At 33.2% G+C, this 26,677-nt stretch overlaps 1 protein-coding gene across 1 annotated transcript in view; it reads right to left on the bottom strand.

Annotated features, from left to right (window-relative positions):
- Window positions 1-26,677, bottom strand: part of RANBP9 (RAN binding protein 9) — an 80,840-nt gene that overhangs the window by 17,786 nt on the left and 36,377 nt on the right. The window contains exons 3-9 of the mRNA XM_074335205.1: window positions 20,179-20,231; window positions 19,119-19,286; window positions 14,414-14,436; window positions 6,456-6,640; window positions 3,226-3,338; window positions 1,767-1,875; window positions 364-554 (exon numbers count right to left, since the gene is read on the bottom strand). Coding sequence (XP_074191306.1) covers window positions 364-554; window positions 1,767-1,875; window positions 3,226-3,338; window positions 6,456-6,640; window positions 14,414-14,436; window positions 19,119-19,286; window positions 20,179-20,231 — 842 coding nt within the window. The remainder of the gene's footprint in view (window positions 1-363; window positions 555-1,766; window positions 1,876-3,225; window positions 3,339-6,455; window positions 6,641-14,413; window positions 14,437-19,118; window positions 19,287-20,178; window positions 20,232-26,677) is intronic.

Here is a 26,677-nt window from a genome sequence, read left to right as displayed (position 1 = left end):
AGAACAGCCCATGGCAGCACACAGTAGCCCACGGACGCTCATGATGGCTGCCAGCGACTCACGCTGGCCACCAGCTGCTCCTGGCAGCAAACAGCAGCCCATGGCAGCTTACGCCGACCTCCGGCTGCTCACACAGCCCAGCTCCAGGGAGAGCGGTTGTTCACAGTCTTAGCTGTAGAGGGCACAGCTCACTGGTCCATGTGGGAATCGAACACGTGACCTAGGTGTTGGGAACACAGCACTCCAACCACCCTGAGCCACCGGGCTGGCCCAGACGTGTCTAGATTTTTAAAAAAATATTTTGGTTCAAAAATATAAAGAAGGGCAAAAATGTAAAAATAATGGCATAAGACTGACTCTCACCAGAAAAATGTGCAGTATTTCCTTTGCCTGATGCTAAATTGTGGATATTCATTCCATGGCTGGGGCTCATACTTGGACTACTAAAAGGTCGAGGACTAACAGGATAACTGTCTTGAGATTTTGGACTTCGGCCTCCCAAACATCGTACTTCACTATCTGTACCATTCACCATTTCTATAAACTGACGAACTCTAAAAAAAGAAAAGAAAAATTTATTTAGATAATCTTTAAATAGCTGTTTGTTTATTTAATAGCAACAGAGTTCTGAAAGGAGATATTTTAAGAACTTGTATTGATCAATAACTTTGGCCTTTAGATAATATGCTAAAAATACTAAATATGGTTTTATATACTGTATTGCATAGAATGAATTTAAAACTTTTCAGAAAAATGAAAACTATAATGCAAAATACTATCTCCTTTAATCAAGATTTATTAAGAAAACGAAAATCTATCTTTAGCTATACTAAGCAAAAGCAAAATGGACTTTTAAGCTAAGAATAATTTAATCAAAATAATATTTGCACTTGGTAGCAAATCAAGTAGTACATAAGAACACGATGGGCTCCAACAGGTAGTTCCACACCTCTATCCACAGCAGCATTATTCACAATATCCAAAAGTGGAAGTAACTCGAATGTGTATTAATGGATGAGTAGATAAACAAAATGTGGTCTATACATACAAAGGAATATCATTCAGCCTTCAACGGGAAGGAAATTCTGACATGTGCTATAACATGGATGAATTTTGAGGACAATGTGCTAAGGGAAATAAGACAGTTACAAAGGACACATATTTTATTATTCCACTTATGTGAGGTACCTAGAGTAGTTAAATTCGAGTTCACAAAGAGAAAATAGAATGGTGGTTGCCAGGAGCTGAGGGGGGGAGAAGAAATGTGGAGTTAGTGTTTAATCGATACCAAGTTTTAGTTTGGGAAGATGAAAAAGGTTCTGGAGACGGATGGTTAGCGATGGTCGCAAAACGTGAATGTACTTAATACTACTGAACCGCACATGTTAAAATGACAAGTTTTATGTTATGTATATTTACCACAGTTTTTAAAAATGTCTGTGACTTACTTATAAGATACTTTGCAGAAGAAAAAATAGATTCTCACCTTCTAAATAAGATTTTCCACATTGTGAAACATAAGATTTTCCACATTTTGAAACACAGAGATAGACTGACAGAAGAGCAAACACACAACAAAAGATGCCATCTGCTTATAGTCCTCAATACAAGTGTTTTTTATAACCTGTTACTTAATGTGCTGTATTACAAAATTATATGTAAATATCTAACACAAGGTAAAATAAAAATTAAAACATGGGAATAATTTTGGTTACATACAACATACACACATATAATAAATATAACATTTTATTAAATAAACTCACTTTAATGTGAAAAGAAGATTAGGATTTCTTTCAAGTAAACTTGGGTATAACTGTTGTGTTGTTTCAATGGCTTCTCCCATTCTTCCTGCTAACACCAATTTCTGAATTCCTATTTAGAAAAAGGGAGCAAATGATTAATTTTTAAGAGTAGAAACATAAACTTAGTGGATTCTCAACAAAAAAAGACAGTAAAATATTTTTAAGTTACTGTGATTAATTTCCATTTTTCTAGAATCATAGTTTCTATTAGGTGATGAAGGGAAAATTTCAGACAATTAAAAAATTAGAAAAACCAGTACTTTCATTAACTATTAAAAAAATCACAAACTATCATACAAGTAATATAGGAAAAACACCTCTTAAACAATATTGAAATATTAAACACTAATTTATATTTATGGTATACATGGTGTTGATGGTTTCACGATATATACTACCGATACATACTGATCTCCAAACTCATCAAATTATATTCACTAAAAATGTACAGCTTTTAATACGGCAATCGTATCTTTTAAAGTAGTTTTTTTAAAAAGACACTAAGAAACATTAAAGAAACAATATTAAAAATGTTTTATCAAATATAAGAACCTTTGAACCCATAACTAAATGAATGGTGGACTTTGAGTTAGGATCTGAATTCAACAGCCACTCATTGAGCATTCCTTGTGTCAGATATTTGTTAAATTAGATAACGAGGATACAAAGAGTTAAGTGATCATCTAATCTGTTCACCAGTTTGTTATAGTGAGAAGACAGACAAGTATACAACAGCCACAACACAATATAGTCAGTGTCATTATAGCAGCACGACCCATAAAACAATTGTTTTCATTCGTCATGATTTCACCCATCATGTTCTGTTTTTATGCCTATATTCACACTGAGTCATACACTCCTTGATGGACTAACCACACCAATTTTAGGATGGCTAACTGTGGAACAGTTATCATGCTGACTTGCCCTTGTCAGAACAGGCCCTACTGCTCTGGCCTCAAGCACTAGGACCTAAGCAATAAAACACGTAAAATCAATACTATCTTAAATTTAGATAGCAATTTAAATACAAAGATACTTATTAGTAAATTTCTTTCACATATTATCTTCACTAACATCTAACCATGGGACAATACTTTATGTATTGAAAAAAAAAACATTTTATTAAATGTTTATTTTCTGAAAGCTCACAAAAACATCTTTAATTTTAAGAAAAAATGGTAAACATTTCTTACAAAAAATTCTCCAAAATTCCGTATTTCTACATGCAGAACATTAACAAGTCCTATGTGAATTTTTTAAAGGTAATCTTCAAAAATGTCAATGCAAAAAATTTCAGAGGCATCAATTTAAATTAATCTAGTTGAAAAATTTTAAGTTTGAAAACATAATTTCTAAAAATCGATATAACCAAACCTGTAATCTGAAAACAAGTGTTAGCCATGTACCATAGTGTCCTTACTTTGTCTATTTTTAATGGAAGCTAATTCTTCTAGAACCGTCTGGTCTGTAGATCTGGCAAAGGCCTCTGCTGTGGCACAGTACCCATGGTGGACTAAATAAGATGAAACCATTCTTAAAATAAAAAGAAACACACAACTTTTAGTTAAGAGAATATATGCTTCATACTACAATTTACATAAACAAGGTCTACTCAGGTGTTACAAAACACGTATTCCCTTCAAATAAGGCTTTAGTAACCTCTACTTTGAAGTAAGTTCAAAAAAATCATTTTGCTCTTTCATGTATTTCTAAGAATATATAGCAAATGCTATGTCGACATTACTCTCCCTAAAAATAAATATTACTAGAGAATCAAGAACACCCCAGCTTCCTCAGGTTCCTTCCTATTATTTGCCATCCTTAGAGTCAGTCCTACTAACCAATTTGTTTCACATTGTAGGACTTATCCCAGTAAAGAATTGCCAAACACATTTAAAATAACAGATTAACTCTTTGTGTTCTATCTAGAGTTCAACCCCTCTCTTTACCCATCAGTTACATTAGATGGGATCACAAGGTATGAACACAAGAAATACCATATTTTGCCATGTATAATGAGCACTTTTTTGCCCAAATTTGTGAGGGAAAAATAAGGATACATATTATACAGGCTTATCTATATAAATGTTTTAAATTATTTTTTAATTAAAGTTTATTGGGGTGACAACTGTTAATAAAGTTACATAGGTTTCAGGTGTACAATTCTGTATTACATCATCTATATATCACATTGCGTGTTCTCCACCGAGTCAGTTCTCTTTGCATCACCATATATTTGATCCCCTTTACCCTCATCTCCCACCCCCCACCTTTTAATTTTTTTTAATGCTAATGAGTTAAGTGTAATAATACATACATAGATACCAAAATTCTTTTATAATACAAACGCAGGTACCTAAATATAAATAAACAAAAATTTGAATTGAAAAATTAAAATGAAAGATTTTTTTCCCTGAAAGTTTAGACCAAAAATGTGGATGCGCATTTTACATGGAAGCGCATTATACACGGTAAAATATGGTACTAAAGTGAACCTGGAGACAGATCTTCCAGAAGAAAGTCTGAGAGTAACACTAATCGATGAAAAGTTGGCCTTCTAATCTAAATCAATTAGTATGACTGTGCACAGATTACTCAAAGATGATTTACATGTAAGTGACACACTTCCAAGGAACAAGTTTATTTTTTAAAAAGCCATCCAGTGGTCAAAACACAGATTTACATCTAACCATAAAATGTTAGAAAAACTGTTGACTGGTTCAGCAATATTAACTCAAATAACAAATATATCCAAATGTTCAACTCTTAAACCTGCCTCTATCTGGCAGCACTAAGGGACTATTAGAAAACAATGGGAAGCAACGGTTCAAAAAAGTGGGATTGAGGGCAGGGGGGAAAGTCCCCAAGAAACAGATTTTTTTCATTTTATTTCATCTATTGTTCAAATTAATTTAAGAGAGTAGGGGAGAACCTTTTAAAATGGACATTCCAAGAGGCCATGATGAGTTTCAATTTTGTGAAGAATGGGGTAGGAGTGGGGACCCTCATGGAACTCTGGTGACAGGATTAAGATAATGTTTCCTCTACTTCTACCTTGCCATGATGCTCAGTGGTGACCATTTTTAAAGCATCAAAGGGATGTGACCCCAAGAGAGCAACCTATCCTAGCTCTCATTGGTAACAACTATGGGATTCTGACTTGGGGTGCATTATTCTGCCAACTGTGCCAGACAAAAACACTAGTATAGAGCCTCTGTAATATCAGATAATAGCTCTAGGAAAGAAGCATGTTCTCATAATCGTCTTTTCTTCCAGTCATTATATCCTCCAAAAAATACACACAAAAGACATTATTAGATTTATAAATTTAAGATTGTTCCAAGCAATTTACAGACATTTAAGATGAATTGTGTCAGACTGATGGTCTCCGAAAGCCTTTGCTATTTTCTTGGGTTAGATTAAGTAGTGATAGTGATTATTTAAACTTACCGGTACTTATTTAATTTTTAAGTCTCTATTTTCAGATTTAAGAGCTACCATTCAGCACTACTGACATCCAAGTGTGCCCTCTAGTCTTTCAGCAAAGGTATAGTCCAAAAAGTTGACTACCACAGGTATTATATTTTCATGCTTCCATAATGAAATTCTACTTTTTCATAAAAAGCTCCCTAATAAAACAAACTGAATAATTTTAGTAAAGAATGAGTTGAGATAAAGGTACTTGTACCATCTTATGGTACTTGTACTGACGCCCACTGCTGCTGCCCACCCCCCTCCACTGTTATTACTGCCTCCTCAGTGTTCATCCTGCATTTAGGAATCCTAACTCCATGTTCATTGTTCCTTGGTTTTAGTTCCTTTTACCTCATCTTAAATGTCCAACAGTAAGTAACAATAAATGACATCAAAAATAATTAGTAAGATTTTAAAAATTTCCTTAAACTGGAGGCTTTTGGTCAGGCCTTCTTATTTAGAATAGGGGCAATTATAACTTTCCTGAGTCCACATGATAAATAACAAACATTTAGCAAAAAAAGAGATACTAGTAAGCAAAAATAGCTGGTATTATTCTTATAAGGTAACCCATTCATTGGAAAAATTTAGCCAAATCCTGAAAAGTGAAGTGCATATATTCAGTCTGTATTCCAGTATATAAACTACACCATTATTTTGACGCTTATTCTTACTGAACAATTATTCTTTTCCCCATAAATATCTGAACTATTGCTGACCAACATAGTCAAGTTCATGTCTAAAAACACGATCCTGAATTATACAATCTAAATTATCTTTCTGACTTTATCTTTTGCATTGGCACTATTAATAGCTGAATCATGTAATCTATGGAAATCATTAAATCCTATTACTAAGGATAGCAAATGAATTATCCTAACCTAAGCGATCTAGTGTCACTTTATTTCCTCCATCAAATTAATAAGCCAGACTAAAATATAATTCTGTATGTGTGCCACCAAATCAAACATTATTTTTAATAGTTTAAATATAGTGAATTACTTTTATAGAGATTAAAATATTAATACATTAAAATTAAGATATAAATGAGTAGATTAAAAAGCTTCAACAAATAATCTTTTGTAAAAAGCTTCAACAAATAATCTTTTGTACTAGAATAAAATGTTTTATAAAAATGTATTTCTAAATAATGTCAATTCAAAATTCTTTCCTTACTTTTGTATCATGGTCTGCCATTCTCCTTCTCGATCTCCAATAGGAAACCGGTCTATCTGTGCCTGTATTTTGGTTCTCCACTCCCGCATGTAGTCTTCTATATCAAACACAAAAGGATGTTGCCCAAAATTGGCATCGACGACTTCTCCTGGTGTCTGGAGCCCAACAGTAGGATATAAATTTGGCTGTAAAACAACACATTTCACTTAGTGTCTGTCCCTTTTATGTTAAAAATGTATTCATTCTTCCAAATGCTACCTTTAAAGTAACACAACTACAAATTTACCTCATGAATATTTTAAAATCTCAATCCAAAACTAGTTGAGAAGACTAAAGCAAATGATCTAAATACAATGTGCCCTAGATGAAAAACATCACTTCATGTAATCTAATCACCAGGATGAAATATGAAACAACTTCAGCCCCACCTATTTTTATTTATTCAGAGACCATGTGGAAAATATACTAATAAATGAAGACAACTCTTGCTCTTAAGAATATGCCATATAGTACACAGAGATTCAAGTATAAACATGTAACACAGGTTTACCTTTTATATATGATACATATGATACATTTCTAGAAACCGCATGTCAAAGCTAGTTACCAGACAACTACAATCCTCGCTGGGCACATGCTACTTTAAGCACTTTAAGTATCTGCACACATGGGATGCCTTCATAAAGGAATGGTGATAACTAAGTAAAACAATGCCATTGAGAGTGGGGACTCTCCATATAAAAATGAAAGACTCAAATGCATACATTTCAAGAGAGGAAAAGATGGATTTAAATATTCAAATTCATAAAGAAATTCATTTAGATATACTCCAATATTTCTAAGCTAAACAATCAAATTTAATAGCTTCAAGGATACAAAAAATGCAAGACTCTTTCTTCTGGCTCTATCACTAGTTGTTACATCCAAAAGAAGAATGAGTTCCTGAATGTGTACTAAATGGCAGGTTTTAACCATTATCATAACCCTATGAAGTAATTATTATCATTTGGATCACAAAAATACAGAAATTGAGTATTAGAGGCATATTAACTTGCTCATGGTCATCCTACACTACTGCCGAGGGGGGTCTGACACGAAATCTAAGTTCACCTTTTCTTCCTAGAACTCCCAACTCTACTTCGTCTTCACTACTAGTATTTATGCCTTAATTCTATGCTTTAATGGTTATCACAAGTATTTTCAGTACAAGATTAGGTAAGGATGAAGAGAGAATAATTTGTATGTAAATGTAAGATGCTTAAATAGTTTTCACAGCGAAAACCTAAGAGGATATATTTAAAAACAATAGATCAACCCAAGTAACCAAAATCAGAAACAACAGGAGTACTTTGTTAAAATACTGAGAAATATAGTTGCACTAGACTAGGGGGAAAAATGGTATTGTAAGGTACACAAATGTACACTGACTTTTAATACTCAACAAAACTAGCAAGTTAATAGAATTTTAATCTAAAGACAAGTGAGATACTTACTACAACCTTCTCATTTCACTAGTGAGAAAACTAAGACCAAGAATTTAAGGGATTTATCCAAAAGCACACAGCTTATTAATGGCACACATAAAGGATAAAAACAAATCCTGTCTCTCTACTTCTAGTACATTACTTCTTTCCATTAAATTCCATTACAGAAGTATGACGTACTTTAAAACAAAAGTCTATAAAGTCAAAGACTCTTCATAAAGAAATCAATAGAGTAAGACAATCTTCATTAAGCCGAGTTTATAATCCTGACACTCAGAAATGTCCAAACAGAGATGCTTTTAAAATCGCTTGCTAAATTTTCTTGACAAGAAAATAGGAAAATAACTCCTATCAACACTATAAAAGAAAATCACCATTTATGAATACTCTGACAAAAATGTGCTATAAAAAAGTTTAAAACTTCACTGTGACAAAACATGCCATAAATGTCAAGACAAATGGACTTCATGTGACAAAAATCTGCCATACATGTAAGAAAGGATCAATATTCCAAATACAAAAACTACTCTCACAACACAGGAGGACAAAGATTACTAGTTCAATTAAAATATAGAGACACTTAACCTCACTCAATTTTTTAAAATGCAAATAAAAACAAGATGATTTTTTCTGTGTATCAGGTTAAGATTTAAGACTCACAATACCCAATGTGGATGAAGGTTGAGAAAATAAGCCCTCTCATCCACTGTACACAGAAATGTAAACTTATATAATCTTTTAAGAAAGAAATTTGGTAAAATCTATTAAAATTGACTAAGCAACTTCACTTGTAAGAATATCCTACAGAAAAACAAACATGCAAAGATATGTGTTCTGTAGCATTATCTGCAATGGCAATTGAAGTGTCCATTTATTGGTGGTATTATTATATACCACATTCATCGAAGCTCAGACTCCAGTAATTATAAGATATGCCATTATTCTATGTCTAAGACAAAAATACTGTCCATTAAACTCTTAAGGTGCATCCCCATTTCATAACTATTAAAATATGAAAAAATGTGCACCTTAGAATTGTGGTAGTACATCATACATTATAATAACAAGCAAAAAGAAGAGTAAAAAAATGTGTGTACAAAGATATCCAATATATATTACTAATTGAAGAAAGCAAGCTATAGAATAGTGCATCAACTACGATCCCATCTTTTCTGTAAACATTTAAATGATGGCTGCACTGGCTAGCCTAAGTTTAGAAACAGATCAGGAATGATAATCACTCAATTTAACATAGTCATCATAACTAAAGAGGCTGGGATTTTGAGGAACTTCTCTTTTGAACATTTCTGTATTTATAAACACTTATTATTTGAATATTTAACACTATATATTACTGCTGTAATCAGAAAGCGATAAAAAACTGAAAACAAAAAGTAATTATACTTTTTATACCACTTAACCTTAAAAAACTGAAGAATTTGAGGGAAGGGGATTAAGAACACAGCTTTTAACTGGCTCAACTAAAAATTTAAAAATACATAACAGAATTTTTGACTTGTTATAGATTTCTAACAGCAGAATAAGGTAACGGTTTTTAATTTAGTCACAGTTGTTCTGCCATCGTCACTAATTTCATTTTCGTCACTCCAAGAAGTAACCCCCTACCTATTAGTAGTCACTTCCCATTCCCATATCCTCATCACTGTAGCCTCTGACAAGCACCAATCTACTTTCTGACTCTACAGATTTGACTATTCTGGATATTTTGTATAAATGGAATTACACAATATATGGTGTTTTGTGACTAGTTTCTTTCGTTTAGCATAACATTTTCAAGGTTCATCCATGTTGTATAGCATGTATCTAGATTATTGTTTTATGTAAAACAATGTTTCCCAGGAAATATTCACATTCTCATTCTCTCTCTCTCTCTCTCTCTCACACACACACAGTATCACTCCTGCCTATGTAGAATTAGACAGTGAGAATAATTTAACTCTATGAAAAGACTAGGAAAACAGATCTCATTTCTATTACCCTATGAAAAAACAAAGGTAAATATTAAAAAATACTATTCGAAAGCTAAATATACACAATAAAATCATATTCTCAATAGCAGTTGTAGTCTATTATATAACATTGAAAAGATTTTTTTCCACGAAAAGGAACACAAATAATGTACGTATCTATAAAAAGTAGATTTCAAATCAGCCTAAGGAACTAGAAAGCAGCATCATTTTAAGTAAGAATAGCTTCTATAACAAAAGGAATTTCCTAACCCCAAAATGAATTAGTCAGTTTATAGATGGGACATTTCTTAACTTGGTAATATGAGCTGGGGAAGAAAGATTATTCTGAAGAAAATCGAAGGTGTTCAAAGCTGTAGAAACACCCTATGTTCCATGATAGGTACAGTACAGACCAGATAAACTTTTGTTCTGCAAAAACACTCTACCAGGATTTTATGCTACCACAGGAGAGTGAAAGCTCATGGGTACAGAATGTATAAACACGTGTTTGATGGTTCCTGTAGGGGGAAGATTAATTTTTTCCCTCATTTTTAAGTAGAAGAAGGGTATGTTGCATGTGGAAGTCCCAGAATATCTCAGTCATAAAACTAAAGAGCTATCAGAACCACTATATTAAAAGGGAACTTATAACAACCACCATAACCACCACTTCACCCAGTTACAAAGTTGAATATCACCACTGGTTAACTATAGACAAGGCAAAATGTAACGTGATTCAAAAGTGGGATAAAAAATAATTAGAAGGTTACAAAAATAGTCAACATATCTACAACCAGCTAAGCCTTTTCCAAATGATCACACTATCTATCAACGAGGAACAAAAATGAACAAAAAATTTGCTCCCGCTGACAAGTTGCTTAGTGCCACAAAAAGAGAAACACACACAAAAAAACAGCTATTAAGCTATTTAAGCAATTCCAAATGAAACTCAAGTCATTCCAAAGCCTCTGCTATGGTTCCGAACCACATCAACCCACCTACCAGCACCCGCCCCACTCACCAGCATGGGCACCTACACGCTGTGACCACCCTCAGCACCGCCCCCCCCCCCACCACCACAGATGCGCTTCTCTAAAGCCTACCCCTTTCCACTTACACAAGTGATCACATCCCCACTTGTCTACCAAGGGTATGATCACTGTTACCTTTCCTCTCTATACATCACATCAACTGTTTTGCTCACCATTGAATCATTCTCATCAGCCAACAAACATCCTGCTAAATCTAACAAAAACTCTTCTATTGCCCCCACTTCTACCACTAGTTACAACATTCCATTTCTTTACTCCCCACTGTGGTCAAAATCCTCCAAAGTTGTCCACAGTCTATAATTTCCCTCTTCCTCTTTTCTTTTTTTAATCAGGATTTCTCCATCACTCTGCTGAAACTTTCTTGAAAAGGTCATTAGTGACCTCCACTCTGCTAAAGCCACTGGTTGATTCTTGGTCGTTACCTTCTGTGATGTATCCCAGTGGCATCTGACACAGCTGATTACTCCTTCCTTCTTGATACATTTTCTTCACTTGGTTTTTGAGGACACCCAATTCTTAGTCTTTCTCCTACCTCATTGACTGCTCCTTCTCAGTTTCTATGTGTAGGTTCCTTCTCTTCTCCCAAATATGGCATGCCCCAGAACCCATCCTTGGTCCATTTCTCTTTTCTGTCTATACACACTGCCACATCAATCTCATCCAGTCTCATGATTTTAAATTTAAACACTGAAATGCCATTGACTCTACTGGAAATTTTAATTTCCAGCTGAGATCACTCTTTTGAATTCCAGGCTTGTACTACCAACTGCACACCTGACAACTTTAATTTATCCAAAATTAAACTTCAGATCTCCCCCCTTGAAACTTGCTCCATATACACACAGCCTCCTTTCTCCATATCAGTAAGTGGAATTTCTATCCTTCCAATTCTTCAGGCCAAAAATCTTGAAGTCAGATCCTCTTTCTCACATTTTCACTTCCAATTCATCAGACAATTCTCTTGGCTCTCAGTTGGATTTTTAAAAAATATTTATTTACTTATTTAAGCTCTTTAATCCATCTGGAACTTACTTTGGTATAAATATAAGACAAAATCCTAAGATTATGAATTTTTTCAAAAGGCTAAACACTTATTCCATCACTACTTAGTAAATAATGCTTCTTGGTGAGCAATTTTGATCTGAGGACTCTGAATTTTCTTTGGTTTAGCAAAGTTGTTTTCTATTACAACTTCAGATTCTTGTTTTTCTAGGATTTTCTTCAGGAATATTAACAATCTAGAGATTGAATGTCTATTCTCTGCCTGAATTTCCTGTCATTTCAAAACATCTCTGAAACTGAAATGTGTCTTATAATCAACGGCACCTTACATCTGGCCAGGCAGCTGCCACCAACTACACAGGTGTGAATTTGTTCAAGAATAGCTCACTAAAAACTCCAGAACTTGATTCACTTTCCTAGTGAAACAGCTGGATGATTGCAACCCCTAAGACATTTTAGTCAGTAAGCCAACGGAGAAAGGAATATCAGAATCCTGGTTATTGTAAAAAAAAACTTCTGATAATACCTCTGGCGGTGTTAAGAAAGTGATAGATAGCATGAAAACCTGCACAGTGCTATCAGGTGCTTGGAAGAAAACATCAGGGACACAGTGAGGAACTCTGAGGAAACATTCTTGATGGCATACAAGACACTGTCGTATAGAAAACACAGACATCAACTCTAAAAAAGTGGTTTAAAAGGTTGGACTCTGAACATGAGGTTTCGGGAACACCTTAATCAATTTATATTGCATATTTTACCATTTTTAGGTGTGCAACAAGTGATATTGATTAAAATCTACTATTTAAATACCCTAAGAGATCAATGGGTAAATATAAAAGAAAAATTCTAATAAAAAAGCATTATATCACAGTTTGCTAGCTCCCCCCCCATGTCATATGTGATGCATATTATAATTAATAGAGCCTTAGATCTGGTAAATACGGTATTTAGAATCATACCAGTTCTCACATCTCTAGAGATGTGAGTCACCATCCTCTCTTGCCTGAATTTCTGCAATAGCCCCTCTCAGGTCTGCTTGCCTCTACCCCTACACTCCCTTACAGTCATTTTTCAACCCAGCAGCCTACTTTTTTTATAACTTTAAAAACTGAAGTATCCCCTGATAACTAAAACTCTGCGATGTCTTTGTATTTCATTCAGAGTCAAAGCCCAGGTTCTTACAATGGCCCTCCAGGTCTAGATGATCTAGCTCATCGTCCCTTCATTATCTCTGACTCATCTCCTAATATTTGCCTTCCTCATGTTTCTCTACCTCGGTTCATGCTATTCTTCAAGCATACGAGACATGCTCCTGCTTTAGTATCATTCATTCCCCTAACTGTTCCCTTTGCTTAGAACATTCTTGATCTACATATCTGTTTAGTTAACGCCCTCACTTCTTCAAGTCTCTGCTCAAGTCTTACCTTGAGCAAAGGTGAGCAAACTGTACGTGCAGTGTTCTGTGGATGGTACTCCCACACTTTTTTCTTTCTTTGAAAAGTACTTAAAACCTTTAAAGATGTTATAATTTACTTATTTTTAATGCATTGTTTATTCTCTAACTTCCCCAGCTTGAGTACTCCAAAAGGACAGAGACCTTTACCTGTTCTCTTGAATGAAGTATCCAAGCACAGAACCTGCCACACAGCAGGCGTGAATATACACTGAATTAATAAATGACTACCATTACTGTACAATCACTTGCTGAAAAGTCCAACGATACCAAAGAAACATATTTCAAATGAATGCATAGTGACATTAAACAGGGTATTTTAATAATCAACTCTGATTTATTTTTTAGCTACAACAAAGTTCACTTGTGCAATGGTGCCCCCTGCAATTTGAAGCATACCATATTTTGCCATGTATAGTTTGCTATTTTTTGCCTAAGTTTGTAAGGGAAAAATAAGGATGTGCATTATACATGGGTAGTACTAATTCCATATCTATAGAAATGTTTTTAATTCTTTTATTTATGCTTATGAGTTAAAATTCTAGAAATCAATAACGATATCTGTATGCAAAATAATACTCTGGAATATGATAATTGGTTTTGAACTTACAACGAACTTCGCGAAGAGTCCTTGGCCTTCTATGATATGTAAATATCGTAAACTTGTAACCCGTACATAAAATTTCTTGTACCATAATACATTAAAAAATAAATGCTAAAATTCTTTAATAATATAAAAAACAAGTACTAAATGTAAACAAATAAAAATTTGAATTAAAAAATTAGGAAAGATTATTTTTCCCCTGAAATTTGAGCCAAAAACGTGGATGCACATTATACACAGCAAAATAACGGTAATTTCTGAAGGTCTACACCTATGGTGGCTAGAGAAAGAGCTCTATAAAGAATGTATTCTAAACATGCTTAGTACTGGTTTCTTTATACTTCATTCAGCTAAAAATGCAAAACTGCATTTAAAAAAAAAAAGTCTTACCGGTAGGTCGGTGAAGGCAATACCTGGGAAAAAAAAAAAAAAAAAAGGTGGCATTAGAAGCTATTTTTCAAAGGCGGACTATGGTGACAAGCTAAATTTCTAACTAAAATGAAGAAAAAAATGGCAAAGGCAGAAAAGGAAAAAATCTAAATATAAAATAACCAGAGTGATGTTTTTCTCAACACTAACATAGGTCTGAGTGAATCCTGACCCCTTTTTCAAGATCATCATCATTATTAGTCACACATCAATTTTATTTTGGAGGTACTGCTATTGCCTCCAGGATTTCTGAAATGATTTCAGATGTATCTTCAAAGCTATGTTAGGAACCATGTAAGAAAATTGGTTGCAAAATAGTCACATTTGATTTTTGACTGATACCCAAAATGCTTTATCCAGTTTTATCATTTAATCTTTCTCACCTAGACTTAGCTTTTAAATAATCTGGGGGGGGGGAAGAGAAAGATTTTCTGTTACCAAAAAAGGTAAACAATGGAAAATGCAGTATTTTTGTTTCTTAAAATAATACAATATTTTTTAAAAGTATATTTTTTAGTAACTTTTAACCACTCTGGGGAAAAAAATAATTCTTCCTTCAAAGCATGAAGATTTACACAGTTGAGAATTTCTCTTGGATGTCCTCTGACAGTAATTTCAACAGTCATGCTCCAAATACACTTGAACAATGTTAGTGTCACTGGAGTAAGTCTACTGGCATCCCAAAGGAACAATTCAATAATCTCCCTTCAAATATTAAAATATATTGCTTATCTGAAAATAATAAACAAACCAAATATTTCTATAGGACCTCATTCGTATGTTTAAAAAGTTTGAGTTCTAGTATAATGAGAGGTGGTATTGGTGAGTTAATCTCAAATCTTCCAGTTTAAACAGACATTATAACAAAACAATAAACCACACATTTTCCAAAAAATAAGGCCATTTGCATTCAATGATCTTTAAGGTCTCTTCCCACTTGAGAGTCTGTGGCTCTATAATTGTGCTATACCATCAGAAAACTATCTGACTACTAAAGTAATAAAGTTAAAAGACAAACTGACTATAAATCTCTACTGTACATGTTTTCAAATAAATGTGTAAATATAGTGCTTTGCAGTTAAAGCCCCTTTAAAAATTATTATAGTCAGTTCATGCTGCTTGTCAAAAGAAAAGATAGAGGTCCTTCCTTCGCCAACCCTGGTAAAATATCCTGATTATTTTTAGCTTCATTAATAAATAGAAAGCAAATTGACTGTGGGACAAATATGAAAATTTATACTAAAAATTTCAGAAGACCAAAAAAGATACAGAAAATAAAGAATAAAATATTACTATACATATCTTTACCATTTTATGTAACAGCTTAGTGAATTATTTTCTTCAAAGATGACTATTTATAACAAAGACTGCCAAAATTTATGGTTTTAACAAAAACTCATTTTTGTCATTAATTACTAAAATCTTCACTCTTTAATAAAAACTCTAGTGAAAACTCTAACTTAATTTTACAGATTAACATTTTTCACCATTGCCAAATATAGCTACCACAGCCTATACAGTCAGACCACAAAAAGATGCCACTTTAACAAGTTGGTAGAATTATTTAAATACACTGAAACCAATTTTTTAAATATTTTTATTATAATTCCTGATTTGTCAAGAGGCTCTTTGAAAAGTGATCTGCAATTGATGAATGATATTCAATAAAACAAAGTCAAAAAATTTCAAATTAAGTTAACCTGGATACTGAAATGCTTCTCCTTTAATTATTTTCTCAAATAAAAACCTTTCCATTTGTCCATATGTGGTATATAAATATACATTTTGAAAACCTTCATGAGTCAGAAACTAAAGCTTTGGGGTAAAAATTATCTACTTTGGGAAGTACAAGGGAACAGTAACTGAATATTTTATCTTCTGGACGCTAGAATCTGGACCAGAGACAAGCACACGTCTCCTGTAAAGGGCAAGAGTAAATATTTTGTGCTCTCAAGGCCATATGGTCTCTGTTACAGCTACTTAATTCTGCTGTTGTAGCAGAAAGCAGCCATACCCAGTACAAATGGAGGTGGCTGCGCTACAATAAAATTTGAGTTAAAAACCAACAGGAGACCGATTTGGCCCACGGTGACCTCTGTTCTAAAGGAAGAATTTTGCTCACCGGTTTTACCACTGCATCCCTGGCATCTAGCCCAAAGTCTGATAAACAAAGACAATAAACAACACTAGGTGAGTACTCACTACGTGACAGGCACCTAAGAACTGCACATGCATCATTTCAGTTCACTCTAACCTTAATAAGGTAGGTATTATAGTGACACTACTTTATAAACTGAGGCACAGAAATGTTTAGTAACTTGCATAAGGTCACATGGCCTAAATCAGGAGACAAGCCCAGGCAACCAAAGAACCCATCCATATTAACCACTATTATACTATGTGCTTAATATTTATTAATTTAATAAATAATACCGAATGTTTCAAATTTACTTAAAATTAGAATGTAATTTCATCATTAGGTACCCTTCCCTTTAAAGAAAAAAAAAATCTTTTTTTTTTAACTTTTCATTTATTTTTAAGTGTGTTTTTCCAGCGTCCATCAGCTCCAAGTCAAGTAGTTGTTTCTATCTAGTTGTGGAGGCTGCAGCTCACAGTGGCACATGTGGGGATCAAACTGGCAACGTTGTTAAGAGCACCGCACTCTGACCAACTGAGCTAAGTGGCCGCTCCCCCACCCCCAAAATCTCACATTTTAAAAATAGCTTTCTTATTCAAGAGAAAATTTCAATTTAAACGTCTCTGGAAAACTGAACAGACAAAAGTAAAAGCACATCGCCTATGATCTTCCCATCTCCCCAAGTAAAATCTCTGGAATAAAGTTTGAAAAACTGTAAAAAGACTAATTTTGGTTTTAAAAACATGTCTATTGAATTTTTGAACCAAAGGTCATTCCTAAAAGATTTCTCCTGGTCTAATTCAAGATTAATTAAATATCTTAAGCAGCCAAGCCAACTTAGACTATCCTAGTTAGCTTCCTTGATAAGTCAAAGCCAGAATGGTAATAAATAAGTTGAAGGGCCTGTATCCTTCTAAAAACCAGTTGGCCACAACAACCAAATTACAAATACACATGTAATTTGCATGGCATCCTTAACATTCTTGTACCGATAAGAATACAGTTGACCATTGAACAAAGCAAGGGTTAGGGGTGCTGCCCCCTGTGCAGTCAAAAATCCTCATATAACTTTTGATTCCCCAAAAGCTTAAGTACTAACAGCCTATTGTTGACCAAAGCTTTACTGATAACATAGTCAACAGATATTCTGTATGTTACATGTATTCTATTCTGTACTCTTACAATATTTTGTATTCTTACAATTAAGCTAGAGAAAATATGTTAAGAAAAATTGTAAGGAAGACAAAATACATTTACAGTATTGTACGTGTTTATTGAAAAAAAATCCACATATAAGTGGACCCACGCAGTTCAAATCTGTGTTGTTCAAAGGTCAACCATGTATAAGGATCTTTTGTGAACTTGGGACAACCTTTAAGTCGGATAACAAGACTTCAGAATCAATATTAATAATCAGAAGGAAAAATTTAACGCCAAATATAAATATGAAGATACTAACTGTATATTAGGGTATGTTGAGACATTAAAAAAGAAAAACTATTACCAATGCAGCCAGAAATTTAGAATTTTCTACCATGAAATGACAGAAACAATAGTTTTTGTGTTATATTAAAGAACATCTATTGCATGTCTAAGTGTACTATTTGCAGTCTAATTTTCAAACATTATTTATAAGCAAACTGAAATTTCTGCCTTCTGGGGTTATTTAGTTTTGCCTCCTTTCACTTTATCTCATCAAAATAATCTGCCATGAATTAAGGACATTTCAAACAGTAAAAATAATGTGAAACCTTTTTATTTTTAAAGCATCAGTCTTGCTATCCTTCGTACTTTCTGTAACATAAAAACAAAAACTAAAACAACTTCTAAGGAAAAGGAGTATAACAACCATATACAATTTAAATTTCAAGTATAATAAGTGTATATTTAACTAAACCCTTAATTTTCTATTCGCCTTACAATGACTAGGTATCTTTATGTTTTCATTAATCTATTTCTTATCAGTCACCTGTCTTTTATTCTTAGGAGTTTTGCTATTATCTGTTTTAATTCTGCTCCCTTTTGCCTAACTAACTTATAGTCAACATCCTTTATCAATCTTTGTAGCAGGCATGACCTTTTAGTGTGTCAATGCCTTTCATTTGGTTGGCTGCATCAAACTTTTCCTTCATTATTACCACCACGCTTTACTAAAAACTGATAGCCCTTTTTTCTTAGTACCTATTCTAGCTACTGAGTACCTAGGTAGTACCTATTACCTAGAGAATTAGGTCATACTGTGAAGGGCTTTATTCAAAGCAAAGCAGAAAACACTTGGTATATCTATTACTAAAATAAATATCTGAGCATGTGAATTATTTCTCCAGTTATTCCTATATATGTGATAAAATGTGTCTTTCACAGGATATAAATTTTCACCATTTCCTCAACTTCTTCCTGGAACAAAGAAGTAATTTTCAGAGGCATCTATTTAATAAAGAAGAATTACACGATAAATATGACTACCATGCTGTAAGTACAATAATCACAGTATTTGGTTATTTTACATGCAATACATTATCTTAGTACCTAAACTATGTCCATTCTTGGTGTAGAAGCAGGTATTGTTGATAAGGTTAACACAACAGCCAATGACATCACCAGTCGTAAAAGTTGGTCCATAAGGTTGTCCCGTTCCAGAAGAACAAAATGAATGTCCATCATCCCCATGATAACCATATGAATGCTTATCCCAGCCTAGAGAGAAAGTTCCAGTATATTTACAATGATCAGCAAGGTTCCTCTGTACTAGAGCTATTCACTAAGATGATGACAAGATAAGCAAGACGAGAACGACAGATGTAGTACAGAGATAAAACCCCCAAATGCACATTTAAATTCTCAACAATTATATTACATAATTTCTGTATTAAAATACTGTTTACAACATTAAGGAAATTAAATCCAGCACACAGTACACGAAAACATGTATTAGAGAGAACTCCTACCAGAAAAAAAAACATAGCAGGACACATTTTCCATGAATGTTTCCTTTGCTAATATACCAAAGGAATTTTGCTTTGATTTGGTTTAAACACTACCCCCCCCACACACACACTTTAAGAGATTTCTCTGCCATCTATTTTCAAAAACTCCCTCTCCAATTAATTTTTAACATTAGTAAACAGAATACCAGAAAATATAATCGAATATTCACTTCCATCTGATTAATGGTTTTGAGAAACCGTTCTGCCATCTCAATTCACACCTTCCTTAGTTTACTTTTAATATCAGCCTACATTCCCAGAATATTAGACAACTGAAAATGTGTTAAAAAGCAAAAATGTGTTGGGTAGCAAATGGAACCAACCACATTAAAATATGTAAAGTAGTTGATACGACTATACATTGGAAATTAAAAATACCAAAACAAAATCCCCAAAGTAAGCAAAAAACAAAACAAAACATTGGCATATAAGTTTTACTAGATAGCATAAAATTTATTTTAAAAACTCAACTTCCATTTTGAACTCATAAGTGATTAAAAATACAGAAAATCACTGTATTTAACTATTTCAAGTTATTACTTGAAAATTTAGCCACGAAGAGATAGCTATAAAACTGTACTATAATTCAATTACAACTGTACCTGGTAGTCTATTCATGTTCACACCTTGAGCAGAAAGACCAATTCCCATGTAACTGTTAAAAAAAAAAAAAAAAAAAGGAAGAAAAGCAAGTTATTATGGTTATATAATGGTTATGTATATATAAATTACCAATCTCAAACATTATCAGAACCAAGCCCAAGTTGAAATCCATAGGGTAGCTACAAAAACGGTTATTGCAATTAATTAGAGCAATTTAATAACAGCAAAAAGGGCAATGTTAAGCAACAATAAAACCCAGACCACAACCAATTCCTATAATGATCATTCATAAATACACCCAAAAGATTGGTAATAATTATGCATTCTACTAACGACTACAAAAATTTTTCCAACCTATCTACACATGAACATTTAGGATTAAGACTTCTAAACAAAAAATATAGAGGGACCTGTGGAAGAAAAAAGAAATGTTAAATAAGAAACAAACGTGTTTCCAAAAGGACACAGTAAAAATTCAGATGACAACAACAACAAAAAAGAACATGGATACATATTTGGAAAATATGTCAAATTCATACAAAAATATCTCAAATATTTAATGAAATTATACTAAAAAGTGTGTACTGAAGGGTATCTATACAGTGGTTTTATGAAAGTGTTTTGCCAAATTGTTAAAACTGACCTAAACATGAGACTCAATTAATTTATGAAACTAGAAGAACAAAATCATCTCCACGAAAGAAATACAAGAGGAAAAGGTAATTATTAAGGTATGAAATTCATTTTTAAAAGGTTATAAAATATTAATAGAACCCAATAAATATAGTTCAAAAAGGGAAAAGTATAAATACACTTATAAGTACTGATGCAAAAAAAAAAATAACACTAAGTAAAAGAGCAAACTGAATCCAATTTGTTAAAAAGCTAAATGACTGTAATTGTATCAAAATTTAAAATGGCATTTGACAAACTTCAGCTACCACTCCTGAAGTAAAATAAGAATAAAAGGGAACTACTTAAATATGACTTTTTTCCAAATCTCATAACAACAAGATATTCAACAGTGAAACACTGAAGCCATTTCCATTAAAATCAGGAACATGGAGATGTCTACAATGGTTAAACAAGGTTTTGAATGTTTTAATAAGTATACCAGTCACAGTATTTACAGAAACCATAAAACAGGAATACAGATCTCTAAATAAGGCTCAAAAATAATATGTCAAAAACTTAAAAAAAAAACAAAAAATGGGTATACTATGTGTCTGGATAACTTGACAGCACAAAAATGGCAATCTTTCTAAAGTTAACATATACATGTAATGGGATTCAAGATAGAGTCCAAATTAATTTTTAAAATGGGAAAATAGGATTTTTAAAGTTCATATCTAAAAATATAGAATTTTGATCACAAAAGAATTTAAAACATAATTTTTGCCCTACTAGATATGAAAACTCAGTTAACTGAATTCACAAAAACAGTATTATTAATAAGAGCATGTGTCAAGTGAGACAACATTAAGAAACAACATTTAGATGTCTAGTCAAGAAGACTCATTAAGTTTGTATTGATTCAGCCCCTTTGTTCCAAATACAACACAGAATGTAACAATTAAAAAAAAAAAAATTAAGGCACAACAAGATTACTGTTGAGGAGAAGAAATTCAAAGCTGTGAGCAGAGACACAGCTACATTAAGGGAAAAGGTGAAGCAGTAACCTCCTGACAAGGATCTGAACAAAGCTGTTGAATGGATCAGTCACTAAATTTGCAATAATCCTAATACCACCTTAAAGAAAACCTGAAAACTGTAATGTACCTGGTTTTGGACGAGAGGCCCAGGAGTTAGAAAGCAAGTACAAACTGTAATGAAGAGAAAATAAGTGCAAAAAAAGAAAGATGAACAAAATGAAGAAAAAATTTAAACTTCCAATCAAAATGAGACCACAAAAACAAAATTCTAAAATATACCAAAAAATATATAAAACCAATAAAATATACAGCTGGAACATGAAATCATTCTAGATGACATCAAACAATGAACAGTATGACCAGAAAAACCTTTTAAATTCACTTAGGATGTTTAAAAGGAAAAAGAAATCACTATCACTAAAAAACACAGAGGAGCACCAATAGTTACTGAGATAATTTAGCTCGTTATTTTCCAGAATTGAAAAATGTTGTTGAATTCGAAGTATATACCAGATACTGGGGAAGATAAAAATAAATTCACAGGTAGGCACATTGTTGATTATCAATTAACAGACATAATCCTAAAAGCTTCCAAAGAGAAAAGGCAGATTACCTCTGAAGGAATGACAATTAGACTGACAGCAGATTTCTCCCAAGCAGCAGCTGATGACAGTGAACAATGGCACAATATATTCAAAATATTGAAAGTAAAGCACTGTTGACCTAGAACTTAACCCACAGGTAAAGCATCATTCAATACTAAGGGCAAAATCAGATATCTTAAGACATTAAAAGCCAACACTGTAATATCCAGAGACCCTCAACAAAAGAACTATTTGAAGACATACTTCAGTAGAAAGACAGTAAAAACAAAAAATGCATGGGATAAAGAAATGATAATCAGCACAGAAAATGATGAAATATGTCACTAAAATTAATTATTGAACAGTAAACAATACTGTTCAGTTTAAAAATCTATAATCCACATATAATCTAGAATACAATTCAAAATTACTTGACATATAAAGACAGAGGAAAACACGAACCATATTCAAGAGAAAAGACAGACAAAAGAGAATGACCCTGAGAAGATCAAGTGGTTGGAATTAGCAGATAAGGAATTTAAAGCAGCTGTTGTTATAATGTTCAAGGATGTAAACGCTACAAGGATATATGCTTGTATTGAATAAAATGATAGGAATTTCAACAAAGAAAAAGAAACAATAAAAAAGACCAAATGTAATTGAAAAATTTAAAAGGGAGATAAAAAGATGAAGGGGAGTAAGAGGTTCAAATTGCCAGGTATAAAATAAGTAAGTCTTGGGGATGTAATATACAGCATGGGAAATATCGTCAATAATATTGTGATAGTGTGGTACGGTGTCAGACGGTTGCTGGGCTTGTGGTGATCACTTCTTTAGGTACATAAGTGTTGAGTAACTATGGTGTACACCTGAAACTAATATAACATTGTATGTTAGCTATATTTTTTAAAATCTTAAAAAAAAAAAAAAAAACACCAAATGGTAATTTTGGAGCTGAAAAATACCTGAAGTAAATATTTACTAATGTACTTAATGGTACACTGGAAAAGGCAAAATGAGTAACTAAACATGAAGACAGAATTAATCTGAAAAACAGAGAAAAAAAAATTCAGGGAATAAAAAGGGAGTCCCTGGGGCAGTATCAGAAGGTCTAACAGACACCTAACCAGAATCTCACAAGGAGGAAAAAAGAGAATGGGCAAAAAAATTGAGAAAAGTTACCCAAATTTGGGGAAAAAATTTTTACAGATTCAAGGACGGCAAACTTCAGCAGCTTAAAATAAAGCACACCTAGGCACAAATCACAGTCAAGCTGCTGAAAACTAACAATAAGAAGATAATACTGAAAGCAGCCAGAAAAAACTGACACTACTTTCACAGGAACACCAAGCTGAATATTCACTGACTTCTCACAAGGTCAGAAGACAGTGGAATGAAATATTTAAAAGTACGGAAAAGGGAGTAGGGGACCCATGCCAATACAAGCTGCTATATTCAGGGAAATATCCTTTAAGAAGAAGAGTGAAATAAAAACACTGTCAGATAAAAAAATAATAATATGTGTTGCCAGCTGACCTACATTAAGAAAAATGGTAAAGAAAGTCTGCCAAATGGAAAGGAAATGACATCAAATAGATACTTGGATTATTAGGAAGGAATGAAGAGCAGTAGAAACCGCAAGCACATGGTATGTAATGAGACTGTTTTCACTCTTAATTTTTTGACACTGTATCACTCTTCAAAGCAAAATAACACATATTGTGCAGCTTGTAAGATATGTAGATGTAACTATACATTGCAAAGAGATATAGTTAAAAAGCCATTAGGTAAATTACGGTAAGATGGAATTCTAGTAATATATCAAAATGATAATAAAGGAAGACCAGGTATAAAGGTCTTCCCAGGAATGCCCAGGAATACAAGGTTGGTTTCACAGTCATACACCAATCAACTCATTTTGCCAAATTAGGAGAAAACACATATGATGATTTAAATAGTTGCAGAAAAAATGTATGACAGAATTCCAACAACTGCTCACAATAAAAACTCTTAGCAAACTAGGATTACAGGGAACTTCCTCAACCTACAATTATAAAAAACCTGCATCTAGCATATTTAATAGTAAAATATTGAATGCTGTTCCCCTAATATCAAGAACAAGGCAAGAATGCCACCTCCCACTATTTATATCCAAAATTGTATTGCAAATCCTAGACATTTCAATAAAACAATAAATAAAAATAAAAGGCATAAATACTGAAAAGGAAGAAATAAAACAAACTTTAAACGCTAAAATTAAATAAAAAGTTTTACACGTTAAGAAATACTACAATAAACATGAAAATTTACACTGAAAAGACCTGAAGTTTACTTGGGGGAGTGGGTGACATAAAGATTGCAGCTTGTTAGTCATTGTAAAGTGGTGGAAGGGGAGTTATTTGACGGGAAAATTTGCAACACCAGATGTGCGTGGGTGTGGCTCATAGTGCACAGTGAACCAAGAGAGCTGGTTAGATGTTTGAGGTGTTGCACGACACACAAAAACAAGCTGAAATTCAACAGAAGTGAGGGAGTGGTAAGATTTAAGTACATGGACAAGACATTTATTATTGTGGTATACATGTTTAGAAAGGGAAATGGACATGAATATTTTCCAGAACAATGTATCAAAACAAGTAATTTCACATCATAAACTTAATGGCATTGTTAAGTAAATAATGGTTGTGTCAAATATCAAATAACAGAAACTAAGAGGAGTAGGTTAGTTTAATTCCTATTATAGACAGGTTACTGTTATTGCTTTACATTATTAATGCTATGCAACACAATTGGATTAACAACGGACTTCTCATTAGAAACCATGGAAGCCAGAAGGCACTGGCGTGACGAACTGTAAATGCTGAAATAAAAAACTGTAAACCAAGAATTCTATATCCAGCAAAACTATAATTCGAAAATCAAGAGATTAAAACATTCCCAAATAAACAAAAATAGAGAATTTGTCTCTAGCAGAACTGTGCTGTTAAGAAATAGTATGGTGCAAAAGAAAGGACACTAGGCAGTAACTCAAATACACACAAGGAAATAAAGACTATCAGCAAAGATAATTACATTGGTAAACGTTAAAAACAGTACAAATGTACTTTTATTTGTAACTCTTTTCTTAATTTAAAAGACATAAAGCAATAATTATAACTCTCTGGGCTTCAACTGTGTGCAATTTTATGACAATAATAGCAAAAAGGAGAGGGAAAAATGGAGATATCATGGAGCAAAGTTTAACATACTATTGAAATTAAGTTGGTATTAATCCAAATTGTATTAAGATATTACCTGAGTAACTCTCCGGAGCAACCACTAAGAAAACATAACTTGAAATGAGTTTCCTTATGACCCAGCAATTCAACTCTTAGGTATCTATCCAGAAGAAATGAAAACACATCCACCCAAAAATGTTTACACAAATGTTTGCAACATCATTATTTATAACAGCCAAAAAAGTGTTTCAACCTACCAATGAATGGATTAAAAAAATATGATATATCCTTACAATGGAATGTTATTCGGCAACAGTAAGGAATAGAGTACTGATAAATGCTACAGCATGAATGAATCTTGGGAAGATGTAAAGTTAAGTAAGGAACAAAAGGTCTCCTATTATATATTCCATTTATATGAAATGTCCAGCATAGGCAAATCCATAGAAACAAAGTAGGTAAGAGGTTGCCTAGGTCTGGGAGAAGTGACTGCTAATGGGTATAGATTTCTTTTTCAAGTGATGAAGATATTCTACAATTAAACAGAGCTAAGGGTTATGCAATTCTGTGAATACACTAAAAACTACCAAAATGTATGTTTTTTGGGGTAAGTTTTTATGGTATGTGAATTATGTCTCAATAAAACTCTCATTAAAATATAAACAAGAGGACTTCTGGTTTCATCTCCAATATATAAAGAGCTGAAAATTTGTCACTCCCATCCTCACATCAAGGAAAAAGGTGACCAAACTGAAAATCAACAACTCTTCTTAGACTCATCAGAAAACTGAATTCATCAGGCAAAACGCCTCCAGTAAAATTGAAGAGACAAGTGAATACAAAGAATCAGAGCTTACCAGGACCAGGAAGGAGCCTCCAAAGACAGTAACTGGTAGAAATTCTTTAAAGGTAACTGATGAATTTGCTGGAGACTGTGTGAACTACCGTGTTTCCTCAAAAATAAGACCTAACCGGAAAATAAGCCCTAGCATGATTTTTCAGGATGACATCCCCTGAACATAAGCCCTAATGTGTCTTTTGGAG

The sequence above is a fragment of the Rhinolophus sinicus genome, linkage group LG06, assembly GCF_036562045.2.
Source record: "Rhinolophus sinicus isolate RSC01 linkage group LG06, ASM3656204v1, whole genome shotgun sequence".
NCBI lineage: Eukaryota > Metazoa > Chordata > Mammalia > Chiroptera > Rhinolophidae > Rhinolophus > Rhinolophus sinicus.
This window is presented reverse-complemented; position numbering and strand designations above follow the sequence as displayed.